The sequence below is a fragment of the Cetorhinus maximus genome, chromosome 13, assembly GCF_964194155.1.
Source record: "Cetorhinus maximus chromosome 13, sCetMax3.hap1.1, whole genome shotgun sequence".
In the NCBI taxonomy this organism is placed as follows: Eukaryota; Metazoa; Chordata; class Chondrichthyes; order Lamniformes; family Cetorhinidae; genus Cetorhinus; species Cetorhinus maximus.
The window spans coordinates 6,228,567-6,246,089 of NC_135891.1; the positions used below are offsets into that span (position 1 = coordinate 6,228,567).

The 17,523-nt window shown below is 44.4% G+C and overlaps 1 protein-coding gene across 4 annotated transcripts in view; it reads right to left on the reverse strand.

Moving 5' to 3' along the window:
* The window catches only part of LOC144688382 (arf-GAP with SH3 domain, ANK repeat and PH domain-containing protein 1-like), a 258,589-nt gene that overhangs the window by 120,302 nt on the left and 120,764 nt on the right, over window positions 1–17,523 (reverse strand). For all 4 annotated transcript variants that reach the window (XM_078554857.1, XM_078554855.1, XM_078554858.1 and 1 more), the window contains 2 exons: window positions 10,130–10,259; window positions 6,282–6,367 (listed from right to left, as the gene is read on the reverse strand). In XM_078554857.1, coding sequence (XP_078410983.1) covers window positions 6,282–6,367; window positions 10,130–10,259 — 216 coding nt within the window. The remainder of the gene's footprint in view (window positions 1–6,281; window positions 6,368–10,129; window positions 10,260–17,523) is intronic.

Consider the following 17,523-nt stretch of genomic DNA (forward strand, 5'->3'; position numbering starts at 1 on the left):
CAGCAATTTACCAGCAACAGCCTGCCAACCTGATCATAACCCATTTATTCCTACTAGCTTTATTCTGTCCATTAACCAATCCTCTGTCTACACTCAAATATTACCCCAACTCCATGAGCCCTTATCTTGGGCAACAACGTTTCATGTGGCACCTTAATGAATGTCATTTGAAGATCCAAAGATGCTTCACCCACTGGTTTTCTTTTCCCATGGAGATTTTATTACCCAATGGAATGTAGTTTTGAGAATTATGAAATATTTATTTAGATGTTCACCCTTGCTCCTCTACAGTCATGCCTATTAATCTAATTTCCCATCTATCTTAACCAACTCATCCTTCATGCCTACGTAATTGGTTTTATTTAAGTTCAATACGCTAGTTTCGAACTTAAGTATGTCACTTTCATACTCAATGTGAAATTCTATCATGTTATAATCACTCTTCCTCTGAGGATCCCTTATTATGAGATTACTAATTAACTCTGTTTCATTACACAAGAAAAAAATCAAAAGTAACCTTTTCCCTGGTTGGTTCCATCATATATTGTTTTAGGAAACTGTCTTGAATGCATTCCAAGAACTCATCCTCCAAACAATTTTTGCCAATTTGATTTGTCCAGTCAATGTGAAGATTGAAGTCTCCTATGATTATTGCATTATCTTTGTTACAAACTCCCCTTATTTCTTGATTAATACTCTGTCTAATAGTATAGCTATGTTAGAAGACCTATAAACTACTCTCATCAGTGTTTTCTAATCCTTGTTATTTCTTATCTCCATCCAAACTGATTCTACTTCCTGCTCTTCCAAGTCAAGACCTCAGTCATCTTTTATGATTAGGTCTACCACCCCTTCTTTTCCATTCTGTCTGTCCTTTTGAAATGTTGTGTACCCTTGAATATTTTTTTTTCAAACCTGGGGCTGAATTTTCCGCTCATTGGGCGGGCGGAGCTGACCCAGTCGCGGGCGGGCGTGGACCCGATTGCCGTTGGCGATCGGAGCCGCACCGCTATTTTATGTGGGCAGGCCAATTAAGGCCCGTCCGGCGTGATGTCCGCAGGGAAGCGCTATGCACTCCCTGTGCAGGCGGGGGCAAAGCCCTAAAATTGAGAGCGCGCTCTTTCGCACATGCGCACCAAAGAGTGCACTCATCTCCCTGAAGCTAAGTGCAGCATCAGGAAGATCGCCTCGAGTTTTAAAAGTATTAAAAATAGAGAGAAAAAAAATCCCTTACATGTCCCCTCATGTTACAATGTCACATGAGTTGGGACATGTTCATAATTTCCATTACAACTTTATTACAATTTTTAAAACCCTACATGAAACCTCATCCTGCCGCTGGATGAGGTTTCTTGTTTTTTCTAGTTGCCGCCAGGGCTCCTGGCCTACCCACCAACCTTAAGGTTGGATGGGCAGGTCCTTTAATTGCTTAATTGATCCTGTCAATGGCCTCAAGTAGCCACTGACAGGTCGGCGGGCCTGCAGCTGATTTTGCTGTGCCCCCGCCTTCCTGAAAATTTAAATGGGGCGGGGTGACGTCGGAGGTTCCGCCCGACGTCATCCCATGTCATTTTACGTGTCGGCGAGCAGGCCCCGCCCTCGCTCGCCGACAGTAAAATCCTGGCCTTGGTCACCATTCAACCATGTCTCTGTAATGGCTATTAAACCAAACCCATTTATCTCTATTTATGCCATTAATTCATCTACTTTGTTATGAATATTTTGCACATTCAGATAAAGTATCTCTAAGTTTAACTTTTACCATGTTTCCCTGATTATTCATTGTTGCACTATTAACGTTAAACTCTCTGTCCTCACAAATCACAACTTTGCTCTGTTGCTTTGACTTTCCCTTTGGATTTATAAATTTCCCCTCACTTGACACCTCCCCCCTCCTTTTTAATTTAAAGCCTATCTGCAGTCCTACAATTTGCCAGCACACAGGTCCCAGCCTGGTATAAGTGCATCCCATCCCAATGGAACAGCTCCCTTTTCCCCACTACTGTTGCCTTTTCCCCCAGTCTCCCATACCACTCTTTGAGCCATGTATTCAACTCACTGATCTGAAATATCCAATTTCTATAAAGCATTAATAGTTTGCTTATACATTTCTTTATTTAAATTCACAAGTCCATTAATATTCACAACCCAAATATTTTAAATTTGGTTGACAAGTTAGGCACAATTAATAAAGAGGCTCTATTATATTATAGTGCACATGTTGTAAAAAGTTATTGCTAGTACAGACATTACACAGAGCTATGAGCCATCTGTTCAGAAGCTGTATTCTCTTTACATGGCAGTGCATACCATTCTCAGGACTGCTCTGACTGTCTGAGATGAAGGATAAATGAATATTGACAGCTTCAATATTAGTGGAGTTTGTTCTGTTCTCATATGTCAGCTCCTTTATTGTGGTAGGTGCACAAAACATTCAATTTACAAGATACCTGCACAGGTATTGACAGTGAGATATTCAAAGGTTATATCATACAAGGCGTGAGTAGAACTGACCATTTTTACCCATGGCACACTTCAAATGAACTGTAAAATACATTCAGTCTGCTAAATTTCTCTAAAGATCAGTAGGTCTACAAATATTCAAGCTCATACAATTTATTCCTGCACCTCATTAATGCTATTGCAATGGGCGGGGAAGATACTTCTTTCAAAATTAAAACAAAAATTGCCTTGAAAGGCTATCTATGCAAAGCAGAAAATTTCATTTTATTAATAAACTATCTAAGGTGAGGCATGACAAAAGAAAATTAAAATTCACTATGGTTTTTCCATAGCTCTGTTGTTTAGGTTACTTAGAATTGGAATCAAACATTAGTTCTCATGTTAGATTGTATCAATTCCTTCAAGGTAGCAGCTTTTAGGCCAATTATACTATACAGTTCAAGTAAAAGGAAAGTGGTACACTATAATTGCAATTAATGCAAACTTTATAAGTTTCAGTCTAAATTTGTTTATCATCATCAGTGCAACAGTCTTCTCCATACTAACACTAAAATTTAATGAATGTTCTGACGTCAATGAGCACAGTCCTAGCATGCATGTGTAGAGCTTCCTTTTCCATGGCCAGAAAATGACATTGGAACTGGCAATGTGACTTAGGTCTGCACTACATTCCTTTCAATATCTTCTGTTTTCAGATCATTAAATGTAGTTATAATGACACAGAATCAGGACTATAATTTCAGAGCCTTTTCTCTAACCTTCGCTCATATCATTTCAGAGGGCATTTTAAGAGTAAACCACATTGCTGTGGGTCTGGAGTCACGTGTAGCCATCTAGAGGCACACGGCAGCAGACAGATGGGAACCCCACCACATGGAAGTTCCCCTCCAAATCGCTCACCGTCCTGACCAGGTAAGGATGACAGATTTCCTTTCCTAAAGGACATTAGTGAACCAGATGGGTTTTCACAATAATCAACAATGGTTTCATGGTCATCAATAGGCTTTTAATTTCAGATTTTTATTGGTTTCAAATTCCACCATCGAACCCGGGTCCCCAGAGCATTAGCCTGGGTCTCTGGATTACTAATCCAGCGATAATACCACTACGCCACCGTCTCCCCAACTGACCTTCAATGGCACTGCCAGTGCCTAGTCTCCTACTATCAACATCCTGGGAGTCATCGCAGATACTTAACCAGTCTAGCCATATCAACAACATGGATATAACATCAGGGCAGAGGCTGCCTACTCAGCTTCCTGACTCTTAAAGCTACTTCATTACAAGACTCAAGCCAGAAACGTGATGAGATACTTATTACTGCTTGGACGGATGCAACTGCAACAACCTTTAAGATGGTCTACACCATCCAGGACAGAGCACTCCTGTCTTGTTTGTTACTCCTGCCACTGGACTAAACTACTGGCGCACTGTGGCCGCAGTACCTAAAGGATACAGTGCAGCAACTCATCAAGATTATATTCGCTTGGTAGTACAGAACTTGAGTATTGCTGAAAAAACAAACATGCCGTCAAAGCTTTTCATCTTGCATTCATAAAGACAGATTGGCAAGAATAACAAATCTCAAAGGGAACAACAATTTGTATTGCATGAGAATAAGGTGCTGATTGGTTGGCAAGTGGACTCTGATTGGTAGAGGAGATGCCATGGAAAATGCACCAAGGAACAGTTTACTGCCAAGCTTTAGTTTAAATTCAAAACAGGCAAGTCAACTCTGATTAGCTTGGATATGTTCTTTCTGACTTTGTTAGTGTAATTCTCAGCACAATCAGGATATCAACCAATTTAAGATTATCAGTCAGGATCACAGTGTGGCTCACTTACATGTGTTAGAAGCTACATATATTCATACACAGAGCCCTGTCCTTTGCAAACAGAAAGCATGTATCCACACATTGTGCCTTTTTCAAGTAAACAAAAGCTTAAAGGATAGCCATTCTCTGGTTCGTTCCTATGCCTTAACCAATTAAAGTCTACCTCGTGTACTCAATTTAAATAGAAGCTTGGCAGTTAACTGTTCCCTGGTACATTCTCCAATTAGAGTCCACTTGCTGACCAATCAGCACCCATTTCTCAAACAATATAAATTGTTGTTCCCTTTGAGATTTGGAGAAATATTTTCCGTGGGGGGTGGGGAGAGTGCAGGAGCGGGTGCGCCTCCAATCGGCGCCCCCGATCAGGGGTGCACCAACAATTTACGTGGACGGGCCAATTAAGGCCCGCCCAGCGTGATGTACGCCAGGAAGCGCTATGCGTTCGTTGTGCAGGTGCGGTGGTGGTGGGGGGGGGGGGAGTTCCCTCAGCTGAGAGCATCCGCGCCAAAGAATGCGCTGCTCTCCCTAAGGCTAAGTACTGCCTCAGGGAGATCAGCTCCAAATTAAAAACTGTTAGACAAATGATAGAAAGATTTCCCTGACATGTCCCCTCATGTGGGATTGTCACATGAGTTGGGACATGTCCATAACTTTTATTGAAACATTTATTAAAAATTTAAATATCCTCATGAAACTTCATCCCACCCGTGGATGAGGTTTCATGCTTTTTCTGAAGCCTGCCAGGGCTCCCAGCCTGCCCGCCAACCTTAAGGTTGGACAGGCAGGTCCATTAATGATGTTAATTATTTTTTCAATGGCCTCAATAGCCATTGACAGGTCGGTGACCTGAAAATGGAAATGAGGCGGGGTGATGTCAGGAGTTCTACCCGACGTCATCCCACGTCATTTTACGCGTCGGCGAGCAGGCCCCGCCCCCGCTGACCGACTGGAAGATCCTTCCCTTGGTATTCTTGCGAATCTGTCCTGACGGGTGCAAGACAAAAAGCTTTGACAGCATGTCTCATTTTTCAGTAATACTCATCAAGATTACTCTGACAGTACATTCTAGTTCTCTGATGTATACCAAAAGGACAAGGGCTACAATGTTGTTTGATTACCATCACTTCCAAGTTCCCATCCAAGTCGCACACCACCCTGACAGAGTCAAAATTCTGGAGTTTGCTAGCTAACATCATTATAGGTGCACCACTGGTATAAATAGGAAGTTCAAAGAGTTGGCCTGTACCACCTTAAGTATCGAGGGAATGGAATTAAAAATTGGTTTTGGTCTGATTTCAAGCAGCACGTTTGAAATCAGGAAGCCCAGGTTTACATAGAATTGGGCTTCAGCCCCCATTTCAATCATTTGAGTGAGCTTCCAGCACTTCTCATACTTCCAGGTGCAGGTCACTCATCTCAGTGAATCAATTTTGGGCTACTTCACATGACAGCTGGTATTGCTGCTCTCTAATTACACAATGTAGCATTCGGTTTTTCATTTCCCACACCTGGTGCTGCCTGAGCATCACTGGCAATTATAGTTGAATTAGAGGAATTTCTGTAATGTTGTAACTCTTTCGAGTTATCAACAGATCGCATGTAACTCTTTCGAGTACATTCACAGTTCTTGGTTTCCGGGAGTGGGACATGAACCCACAACCCTCTGATTCAAAGGCGAGGGTGCTATGAACTGAGCCACAGCTGACACCTGCTGTAATGTTGTAGATGCACCACCATGCTGCTAGGAAGTAGATTGAAACTTCCAAGACTTGTTTCACATAGGACCCTTGCAATCAACAGATAGAGGAGACTTTCAATCATCAGCCAAGATTGGATTTTCCCATAGTTAAAAATACAAGTATGCAACCCAAGGCACCACCCAATTCCCTACACAGTAAAATTTCAGCAAAGCGCTGAGCTGAAATTTAACCAGGCCAGGAACAGATTAAAATCATGAAAACAAAAGCGGATGAGGACTCTTACATGTGCTGTGCATGATAATACTTGGTGAGGTTCTGTAGCAAGTCCACTCCTTTCTTTGTCTTTATCTCATTTACTTTGATCAGATACTAAAAAAAAACAAAAACAAAGTTGTGCGGTAAATTATACATCCCTCACTCTATTCAAAAAATGTATGACATTTCAGTGGCTGTGATCTAGGATTCTTATAAGCCAGGCATTTCAAAGGAACTCAACAGGTGTAACAGCAATCTCTTCAAAGATTCAGTTGACAAATCATTGATACTGCAGGTGAGCCCTTTGAGATTTTAAACGCTTTAAAGGAAAAAATATTCTGCTCTCCATTCTCCGTTATGTTACCATAAGTGAGAAGCTCAAATCACATTGTAGCAGCCGCAATCAAATCACAAGTTGAGTATTGCAGTAACCAAAGAAAATTTGATATTTCATCCCAACAAAAGCACCAATTATTCTCTGTCAGTAATGAGGTTAGAAAATTGGTGCAGAATGTCAAAAATAAGAAAAAAACAGCGTGTGGTGGTAGAAGAAAGGAAGGCCAGGTTAGCAATAGTTGGCACCAACAATAAATCATCCAATCTTAAGACAGGAAAGAAAATATTGTAATAATTATTTGGCAGTAAAATGCTGTATCTGCCACAAAAATGTTTCTTAGCAAGATACCTGGAAGCATTTCAACGACAAGGGAATACTAAAGGAAAATTAGCTTTGAACAGAAGATTTTGAACTGGTGGGGAAACAATATATATTATCAAAGGTAGAGGAGAGAAGTTCAGCTCTTCAAGCCTGAAACGGTACCAAGCATACTGAGATGGAAATTATCTCGAGAGACTCTGGTAAGATTGAGACGCCTGGAAGATATGAAAGAGAGTGAAAAATATCTGTTATTATGGTAACATTCTAAAGAAATGGTGACATCTTTTCAGCTTCATTAATTTATTTCTTCTGCCTATAGACATGCCTGGGTCCCCTGGCATAGCTACAAGTCAGAATTTACCAGCAGCTCCAACAACATCTGCACTACGCACACTCAAATTGCACTCACCAGGACAGCTACTATTTCACCTTCATCACAAATACCGATTAGATTTCCTGCATAAAAGCACATTAGTGGCACAGAGGAATTAGCATTACTGGCTGAGCAAGACAAATTTCAGGTTGCAGGTGTTGCAAACAGCAGACTGAGCAGGAAAATGTAGATGCGGATGCTGGTGGTAAGCTTTAAAGACAAAAGTAATATTGTACTAACACAATGGCGAGAATTTGCTGGAGTGGGGCTTGCTCTATGAGTTGGATTTTTCCCTCATCCTTCAGTTTGAAAATTGCTGGAAATGTGAACCGATACTAGCGCAACCATCAACTGGGCTCTTGGTGGACAACGACACCAATGAAATTTAATGATAAAGAAAGAAACAGCAACAATGGAGAAGAAAATATAATGAATTAGAGTCAATTTAGATAAAGAAAGGGAAATAAAAAGAGAAAAGGAAAGAATCTGATTAAGAGAGAAAAAAAGGAGGAAAAAGCATGAAAAAAGCCCAAATTTGTAAAATGTAAAATTTAATAAATTCTGAGGAACAATTTACTACCTGTGGGATTGAAATGCCACAGTTCCAGCTGTTCCCTTTCTGGGGCTCCAAAGTTGGGAGGCATTGCAGGAACATAGAAATCCTCAATAGAAGGCTCCTTGTGTTATTATGTACAAGCCTTTTCTCCAGCAAGTTAAATTTATATTTATGGTCCAAATCCAGCAATTTCTTGAAACCCATGGAGAGATTGCTGGTGAGATCCCATTTTTATGAGGGAGGCAAACAGAAGGGTAGTGAAAATTGTCCAGCAATTTGTGGCAATTTGCAACTTACAGCATATCTCTTCCTCACCACAAATTAATGTTTTTTGTTTGCATATTAAAATCTGTCAGGGCTGTGAACTTATTTTTTCCCAGGGAATTCTGTGCCAATATTCAAAACTACATGAGTTCCATAAAACCGTGAATCAGAGAATGTGAACTATTCAAGAAACCATTTTGAATCTGAACAAAGAGCTCTAGAACGCAATACACCACAGTGGATAATTTAAAAATCATTGTGACTTGTGAAGTCTTTTGTACCTGATAAAACGATCAACATGGTGACTATTTTGAGTGAAGAGCTGACAGATCTGTTAGGGATTCTGTCATGAAAAATTGCTCACAGATCAGTGGTTTTTCAGTCAGTTGAAACCACCATGAGCAATGGCAGATTCTGCTGTAAACCAAACCCTGATTGTAAAAGCATAAATGATGGCTCTGTGTCAGCACGTATTTTTGACAATATCCAACTTAAACATTACATCCAGAGAAGCATATCAAGAAGATGGTGGGCCTTCTGTACAGATGTTTCAATGTCACTTTCTCTGAAGCATGGGCATCATTTATACATCATTTATGTACAGCCACAAACTAGCATCAACAAATGAAACTAATGGGGGCTCATCACCGTCAGAATTCCCTTCTAACGGACACCTAGTAGAAAACAGTGCTAAACTTAAAAAAGGAAAATCACTACAGATCAAATATTAGGTGCATACTTTTTATATTTTATGCAGAAAATATTTTCACTTGATTTTTTTTGTCTTTGCTTAAATTGTTCCTATGGTTGCTATAGCCTCAAACTATACAAAATTTGTGCAATAATGAACTATATCAATGTATTTCTCTTTTATGTGGACATTTAGTTCATTTTTGTTTGATTAATACTATTAGTTATCCATTTGCATCAACAGAAACACATTAGAAACCTCATCTATTAAGCATTTTTCAGAAAACAGCACACAGAATTCAGCTTCTCCATGCAAAGCATTCACTTAATTGCACACATCACCAGCAAACATTAGAAGCTCATCGCAGTCAGCTGAAACTCTTTATCTATTTTTTCTACAACCACTTGCTCCTTGACAATGATGTTACATGATGGACGAAGGGAATGGGGCTTACTAAAGTAGTATCCTTTCACTTGTTGGATCTGAGTACGTATCCAATCCAGACTGATGAGATGTAAGTCTCTGACTGTGATGGCTTTAAGTATCCGATTGTAGAGTTTGGGCAATTGCAACCAGTTCAAAATGGGCACAGGCCATGCTTCAGTCTCAATCACACCGGACAAGATGGCTGGGGTACAAATAGAACTGTCACACTGATACAGTAGAGAGTGGTCTACTGACATTCCGGGTTATAACATGTAATTAGAGCAGAATAAAAGGATTTTCATTCTGCAGCTTGCCCATGCTAAACCTCGCCATGGAATGCTTAGGCAACACTAGTGGGTGAAAATTGAAGAATTGTTCTATTACCCAACACTAAATCCTTAAACTTGAGTATAAAATGAATCAAAAAATAACTCACTGACATGATAAATCAACAACCATGGGAAAAAAACTCCATCAGTTTGCTACCATCTTAAATGCTCACTCTCTCCACCACCGACGCACAGTGGCAGCAGTGTATACTATCTACAAGATGCACTACAGCAACTCATCAAGGCCCCTTCGACAGCACCTTCCAAAACCACGACCTTTACCACCTGGAAGGACAAGGGCAGCAGACACATGGGAACACCACATTCAAGTATCCCTCCAAACAACACACCATCCTGACTTGAAACTATATCTTTGTTCCTTCACTATTGCTGGGTTAAAATCCTGGAACTCCCTTCCTAACAGCACTGTAGTTGTACTTACACCACATGGACTGCAATGGTTCAAGAAGATGGCTGACCACCACCTTTTCGAGGGCAGGGATGGACAATAAATGCTGGCCTACCAAGTGACGCCCACATCCCATGAAAGAATTTAAAAACTCAGAAATTATCACATACCTCACACATCTGCAGCTGAAACATCCTCCGTTCCTTTTCCATCTCCTCTGCTATTTCACCGCCAGTCACCTCAATTCGTACCATTCCATACTGCTTTGCAAGTTCTCTTTTCTCTTTTTCAATTTTAGTACTGCCAAAAAAAAAAGAGAAAGCATTCAACTATCAAACTGGTTTCTTGCCAGCTTGCTCTCTGCATTTAAGGCTATCAAAAATATGAATGAAAGAAGTTCTTGTGGGCAGAAAATTACTCTCGGCGGGCATGCATGCACACGACCTGGCCGAGCATTAAACGACGGGCAATGACGTCGGGCGAGTGTTCTGATGTCATTGCGCAGTCCCGTGATGTTTCATTTCATTCGGCAGGGGTGTGCCGGTGTTGGCAGCGCTCCCACCAACACTTAAAAGGCCTCTTAAGGCCATTTAAAAGTTAATTAAATTCAAATCTACGCTGCCCGTCCAACCTTACGGTTGGACAGGCAAGCGAAAATGCCAAGCGGCCTTTACATTTTTTAGGAAACCTCATCCATGGGCAGGATGAGATTTCCTAAAGCAAATAAAAATCACATAAAAATTTTACACTTGAATTAAAAACATGACCCTGCTCATGTGATAGAGTCACGAGTCACATGTGACAGAGTCACATGAGGGGGCATGTTTGATAACATTTATAGGATCTTTAATTTTTTATCCGAAATCAGTTCATCTCCCTGAGGCAGCTCTGTGCTTCAGGGAGATTATGTAGTGCGCACTCATGCATATGCACGAAGGTCGCGCTCGCCTGGCTCATACTCCTCCTCCTACCCGCACAGGCAGCGCTGAGTGCTGCTGCTCACGTTTCATGCTAGGCGGGCCACGTGAAATCGCGCTTCTGGGCCTGATCGCGGGCAGTGCTTGGCTTCCCGACCGCTCCTGCCGAGCCCACATGCCAAGGGCAAAATTCTGCCCTGTATCTATATTAGCTACAGCCAACAGTCAATCCTGCAGGGTACCTAATTACTTCAATTTACTGAAACATATAGGAGCAGTCATAAATATAAAGGTTGGTCTTGTGCCCATCAGCATATGCATTAATGTCCTTGAGAGATCCTCATGTAATTTCATTAATATTTCCATCTGTTGAAAACAGAAGAGTGTCTTTTTATTTGGAAAATTAAACTTAGGATGCTCGAAAGGTACAGGATCAGAAAAGATTCTGCAGTCTGTCTGGTGATCCCAAGAACCAATACTTCTTAATCACACACTTCTTCAAACATTTACAGATTCTAAGACAGGCTTGTAGAGCTAAATTCTGCTTTCATTGTATGTTTTCTTTTGACATCAACCCTAAGTCCTGGGAGAAGCTCGCTCAGGATTGCTGCACCCAACACAACCAAATAAAAAACAATCCGGCCTCTTTCAAAAGCAAGCACATATCAGAGGCAGAGGGAAAATACCGGGAGAGGAAAAATACCGGGAGAGGAAATCCGGAGACAACTTGCCCAAAACTAAATGGTTTGCAGTATCCTATCCTATTTGAAGCTGAACCTTCAGGCGCAGATCGGCCTTAGCAGTCACCTACACAGCCACCGGAACCCAACCAGACACTCCAGATAATCATCTTCACCTCAAAGGAAGAACAATATTTTTTCTTACTATGGCCAAAACACCTGAAATAGTGCTTAAGATATTTAAGGTTACTTTTCGCTTATCTAAATTGGTCTATGAGGTACATAGGAACCCAATATCTATCCACTTTGGACTGAACTGGGCGGAGCTGCTCTGTGCAAATTCTGATCAGTCTCAGTAGGCGACCCAGCTGAAGAGAATCGCAAAGGCTAATTGCTCTTTATTTGTGCAAGGCCAGGAGGAGCAGGAGTGCTTCCCTTGGCTCCACAAATTCAGGCTGGTGTGCTGCTGCTCCAGGTACCCATCCCCACAAACATAGGGCAGGAAATTACACTCGGCAGGCGTGCGTGCGCATGACCCGGCCGAGTGTAAAATGACGCACGATGACGTCGGGCGAGCGTCCCAACATTATCGCGCAGTCCCGCGATATTTTGTTCGGTGGGCGTGCGCTGTAGTCGGCATCGCACCCACTAACAATTAAAAGGCCTATTAAAGCCATTAAAAGGTTAATTAAATTCAAAGTGACGCTGCCCGCTAACAGTTGGCGGGCAGGCAAAAATGCCAAGCGGCCTCTACATTTTTTAGGAAACCTCATCCACGGACGAGATCAGATTTCCTAAAGCAAATAAAAATCACATTAAAATTTTGCACTCGAATTAAAAACATGTCCCTGCTCATGTGACAGAGCACATGAGGGGACATGTTTCATAACATTTATGGGATCTTTAATTTTTTATCCCAAGTCAGTTCATCTCCTTGAGGCAGCTCTCTGGGGAGAACCCCTCAAGTCTAATGGTGTCATCTTGCACAATAGATTGTGAACTTAATTTTTGACTAATCTCCACTGCAATCTTGGATACCAAATGCCAGTTCTATTATTGTGATTCCTAACTGAACAGTTATCCTGTTCTGACATATAAATTTAACTTGTTTTTGTGAATGATGACTTAGATTCTGTGGATCTACAATAATATTAGTTAACTTTAAAGAACTCTATTTCTGTAATTGCTGATCCCGACCTTATGTGGAAGGCATAATTGGGAAATTTGTAGATGACACAAAAATTGGCCACGTATTTGATAGTGAAGAGGATAGCTGTTGTCTCCAGAAAGATATCAATGGTTTGGCTGACTGGGCAAAAAAGTGGCAAATGGAATTCAATCTGGAAAAGTGTGAGGTAACGTCTTTGGGCATAGCAAACAAAGCAAGGGAATACTCAATAAACGGGAGGATATTGAAAGGGTTGAGGAAGTAGGATACCTTGGAGTGCGTGTCCACAAGCCTCTGAAGGTGGCAGGACAGGTGGATAAGATGGTAAAGAAAGCGTATGGAATGCTTTCTTTCAATGGACAAGGTATTGAATACAAAAGCCTGGATGTAATGATGGAACTGTATAAAACGCTGGTTAAGCCACAGCTGGAATTTTGTGTACAACACTGGTCACATTATTACAGGAAGGACGTAATAGCTCTGGGGAGAGTATAGAGGAGATTTACAAGGGCTGGAAAATTGCAGCTATGAGGAAAGATTGGATGGGCTAGGGTTGTTTTCCTTAGAACAGACAGGGCTGAGGGGTGACCTAATCGAGATGTACAAAGTTATGAGGCGCCTAGATAGGGTAGACAGGAAAGACATGTTTCCCCTAGCTGAGGGGTCAGTTACCAGGGGCATAGATTTAAGGTGACTAATAGAAGGATTAGAGGGGGCATGAGGAAAAACTTTTTCACCCAGAGGGTGGTTGGCATCTGGAATTTACTGCCTAAATTGGTGGTTGAGGCTGAAACATTCAACTCATTTAAAAAGTACCTGGATATGCACCTGAAGTGCCATAACCTGCAAGGCTACAGACCAGGTGCTGGAAAGTGGGGTTTCAAATGAGTGGCTAGTTCCATCTTTTTCTCTTTTATTGGCCACTGCAGACACAATGGGCTGAACGGCCTCTTTTTGCGTCACAACTTTTCTATGGTATTATAATAATGGGCAGAATTTTCCGAGCTCGCTGGCAGTGTGCATGATAGGTGGTGTGCACGGAAAATATGGTGGGATCTGCTTCATGACGGTGTGAAGGCAGGTCACGATCTTCTGCTTAACCTGCCGACAGCAGGCTGCGATTCCCGCCATCGGTCAGCAGGGAGCTAACGTTAGCAGATAATTAAAAGGCCATCCCGCCAGGATTTTGGAACCCCACCGTATCGTCCGTCCACGTCAGCAGAAAGCACGCCGACGTGTTTCACAACAGCGCGCAGGTGATGTGCACTTGGCGGCCTTCACTTTGGGGGAAACGAGGTGAGTGAGCAACAGCATTCTCCACAGTTTGCTTGTTGTTTTCAAGCCTCAGGGGCAACGAGGGGTGGGGGCAACTGATGCCTGGCCCCTGGAAGCAACTGCTGAGGGGGTTGGGGTTGGGGGGTGAATGGGTGTCTGGGGGCTAGTGCTGGCCAGCCTCGGAGGCGACTGCCGAGCTTGAGGGGGGGTCAAGTGCTGCCCTGGCGCTGCTTCCCTTGCACAGGCAATCGAGGAGGGGGACAGGATAAGTGAGGGGAGTCGCCGCGCATTAGGGACACCAGTATTAACTGACCATGCCTCTGCAACTGAGACAGATCAGGTGCAGCCACAGTGATATGATTGGGGTCGGGCTCCTAGCCTGCCCACCCATGCAAGCAACGTGGAGGCACCAAAGGGCCATCAAGCGCTCCATATCTTACCCGCACCCCACCCCGCCAACAACCAGGCACAGACTTCAAGTCCGTCACCAAGACCGCGGAACAGTTGGACTGCACACGTTGTACAATCCACTCGCCAACACTGGCCATGTAGCAGTTACTGTTGGAGGTGCTCACAGCCCCTTGCAATCTCAGCATCATGGTTTGAATCAGTCCCCCATGTCGCAGGTTGACAGGGCAGCCATGCAGTGCACTCATCTCTGGCCATCCGAGGGGTGACCAGCACTCTCCGGGGAGCATCAACAGGCAGTCACGCAGGGTCAGGAAAGGTGCTAAGTACAGTCATGATAACCACGTCTCTCTCTGCAGGAGGACCACGTCAGGATCATGGATGCTGGTAACCTAGCTGTATGCCTGATGGCCCACAGAGACCATAGAAGATGGAGGAGAGGGTGACTGAGACATCTGGCCACACAAAGATGGGAGCAGCAGCCTCATGAAGAAGGGGCTGCAGGGGCTGCCATACATGCTGCCCAGGAGTGACAGCGAACTGTGGCTGGTCGGTGCCTAGTGACACCTAGAGTCTATGGACGCCACCTGCCATTCCTGCAGATGACTGAAAACCAGTGTCGCCAACGACTGCGCATGTCTAGCGCGGTGGCTCACATCTGCCATTTACTGCAGGACTTGGCGCCAAGGGGACATGGAGGGCATCCATTGCCAGAGGCTGTGAAAGTGACAGCGGCACTCAACTTCTATGCCAGTGGCTCTTTTCAGGGCTCCACAGGTGACCTCTGTGGGATTTCACAATCCGCCACCCACAAATGCATTCATGAGGTCACGGATACCATTTTCTCCATGGCACACAACTTTGTGCATTTCGCCCGGGACAGGGACAGCCAGGATGCAAGGGCTTTTGGATTCACCCTGATCTTGGGATTCCCACAAGTGCAGAGTGCGATTGACTGCACTCATGTGGTGCTCAGGTCTCCATCGCTACGCTCAGTGGACTTCATCAACCTCAAGGGCTTCCACTCACTGAACGTGCATATGGTATGCAATCACCAGAAATGCACCTTGCAGGTATGCACACGGTTTCCGGGAAGAGTGAACAACGCCTACATCCTCAGTCGCTCACAGATCCCTGCAGTCTTCCAGGGTCCACAGAGGCTTCAGGGTTGGCTCCTTGGGGACAAGGGCTACCCGCAGAGGCCGTGGCTGATGACACCTGTGCAGCGGCCTCAGACTGCAGCAAAGTGACGTTATAATGAGGCTCATGCAGCAGCTCGCAACTTGGTGGAGCAGACCATCGGGATGCTGAAGATGCAGTTCTGGTGCCTGGGCCGGTCTGGTGGAGACCTGCAATACAGTCTCCAGAGGGTGTCATGCATTATTGTCGTCTGCTGCGCCCTTTACAACCTGGCACTGCAACAGGGAGAGGAGCTGGCTGAGGAGGAGATGGAGGAGCTGCACGTCTCCTCCGATGAGGAGGACGCCGACGGGGATGAGGGTAAGGGGGTCCTCGGTGGTGACGATGACGGGGATGAGGCTCTCGCACTGGCTAGACGAGGCAGGCACACTCGGGAGGCCCTCATAGCTGCCATGATTGTGGAGGATGATGACGACATGCAGTGAGGTGTCCCCGTAGATCCTCACATTGCAGTTGTGAACATTTGACTCCAGTCTGGCTTATCACAGCGCCAGTACCCTCTGTGAGAACTCTCCTGTCATGGAGATGCAGTAGAGACCCTAACAGTCACTCGATCGCAGGAGGATGATGACAATATGCAGTGAGGACATTCCATAGATCTTCACATAGCCTCTGAGAATATCTGACTCTGTGATATTGGCGCTGTGATAATCCAGACTGGAGTCAAATGTTCACAACTGCAATGTGAGGATCTACGGGGACACCTCACTGCATGTCGTCATCATCCTCCACAAACCTGGCAGCTATGAGGGCCTCCCGAATGCGCCTGCCTCGTCTAGCCAGTGCGACAGCCTCATCCCCATCATCGTCACTACCGAGGACCCACTTACCCTCATCCCCATCTGGCTCCTGTCTGGCCGAGAGCAGCTCGCTTGCGCTCCATGATCAGGGCCATCTCAGAGACGCAGCCATGAAACTTCAAAGCATCTGATGCTGTGTCCGCCTTCAGCGCCTCAGCCCTTCAGGAGCTGGTGCACAGCATCACTGGTTGCAGATGCTGGTGTGATGGGGGCCAGCCCCACCTTAAAGGTGCTGTGAGCACACAGAGAGCATCAGAGAACTCTGTGGCACCTGCCCATTACATTCTGGCAGCAATGAACAGCACCGCCGAGGTGCAGGCATCAGTAATGTTTGCAGGGAGTGTAAAGCTGGACCATCACTGTGGCCTGCACAGAGCACAGGGATGAGGCCCTGGAATGACACACCTGCCTTTTATCTTGTGGAGAAATGTTTCACATCTGAGTGACAAGAACACTGCTCATCAGAACAAGGAGCCACAGGCAGGGTGACATTCTTAGGAATTTACTGACAATAGTGAACAGTAAGTACAAGTGATCAACACCCGTGGCCAGGCTGTGCAACTACTTTTACCTAACTTTCCTAACCCTGCCGCTACAAATTGTAGAGTGTGTATCAGCACGCCTGCCAGGCCAGATGATAAGCATGCATGTCATGTATGGGTGGTGAGTGGTCCCACGGGATGAGGACAATGATCGAGTCCAGAAGTTCATCACCTGACTTGGACTCAGCAATGCTCTGTCCTCCAACAATCTTCTGAGTTCCGGGGACCTGGGAAGTCCCTGCCGCTGCCTGCTGTGCATAAGAAAGTATGGTTTGCTCACCAGATTGTGACCCCGAGGCTACTACAAAGCTAGGTCCCACCGAGCTGTGTGTCTCTGGCTGGTGGAGGGTGTGGGTGAGCGCTCTGATGGGACTTCAGGGAGGGCGCCTTCAGGGGTTTCTTCAGAACTTGATTGCAGGCCCTGGGTCAGGGACTCTGTCGGCTGTTTGGTAGATGTGCCTGCGAAAGTAAGGGAAGATAATTAGTGCATAATTAGTGGCCTGTGAAAGAGGACACATCACTCATGGGATGGTTGTGTGATGGATGTTGCACTGCTAGATTCTCACTTGGTAAA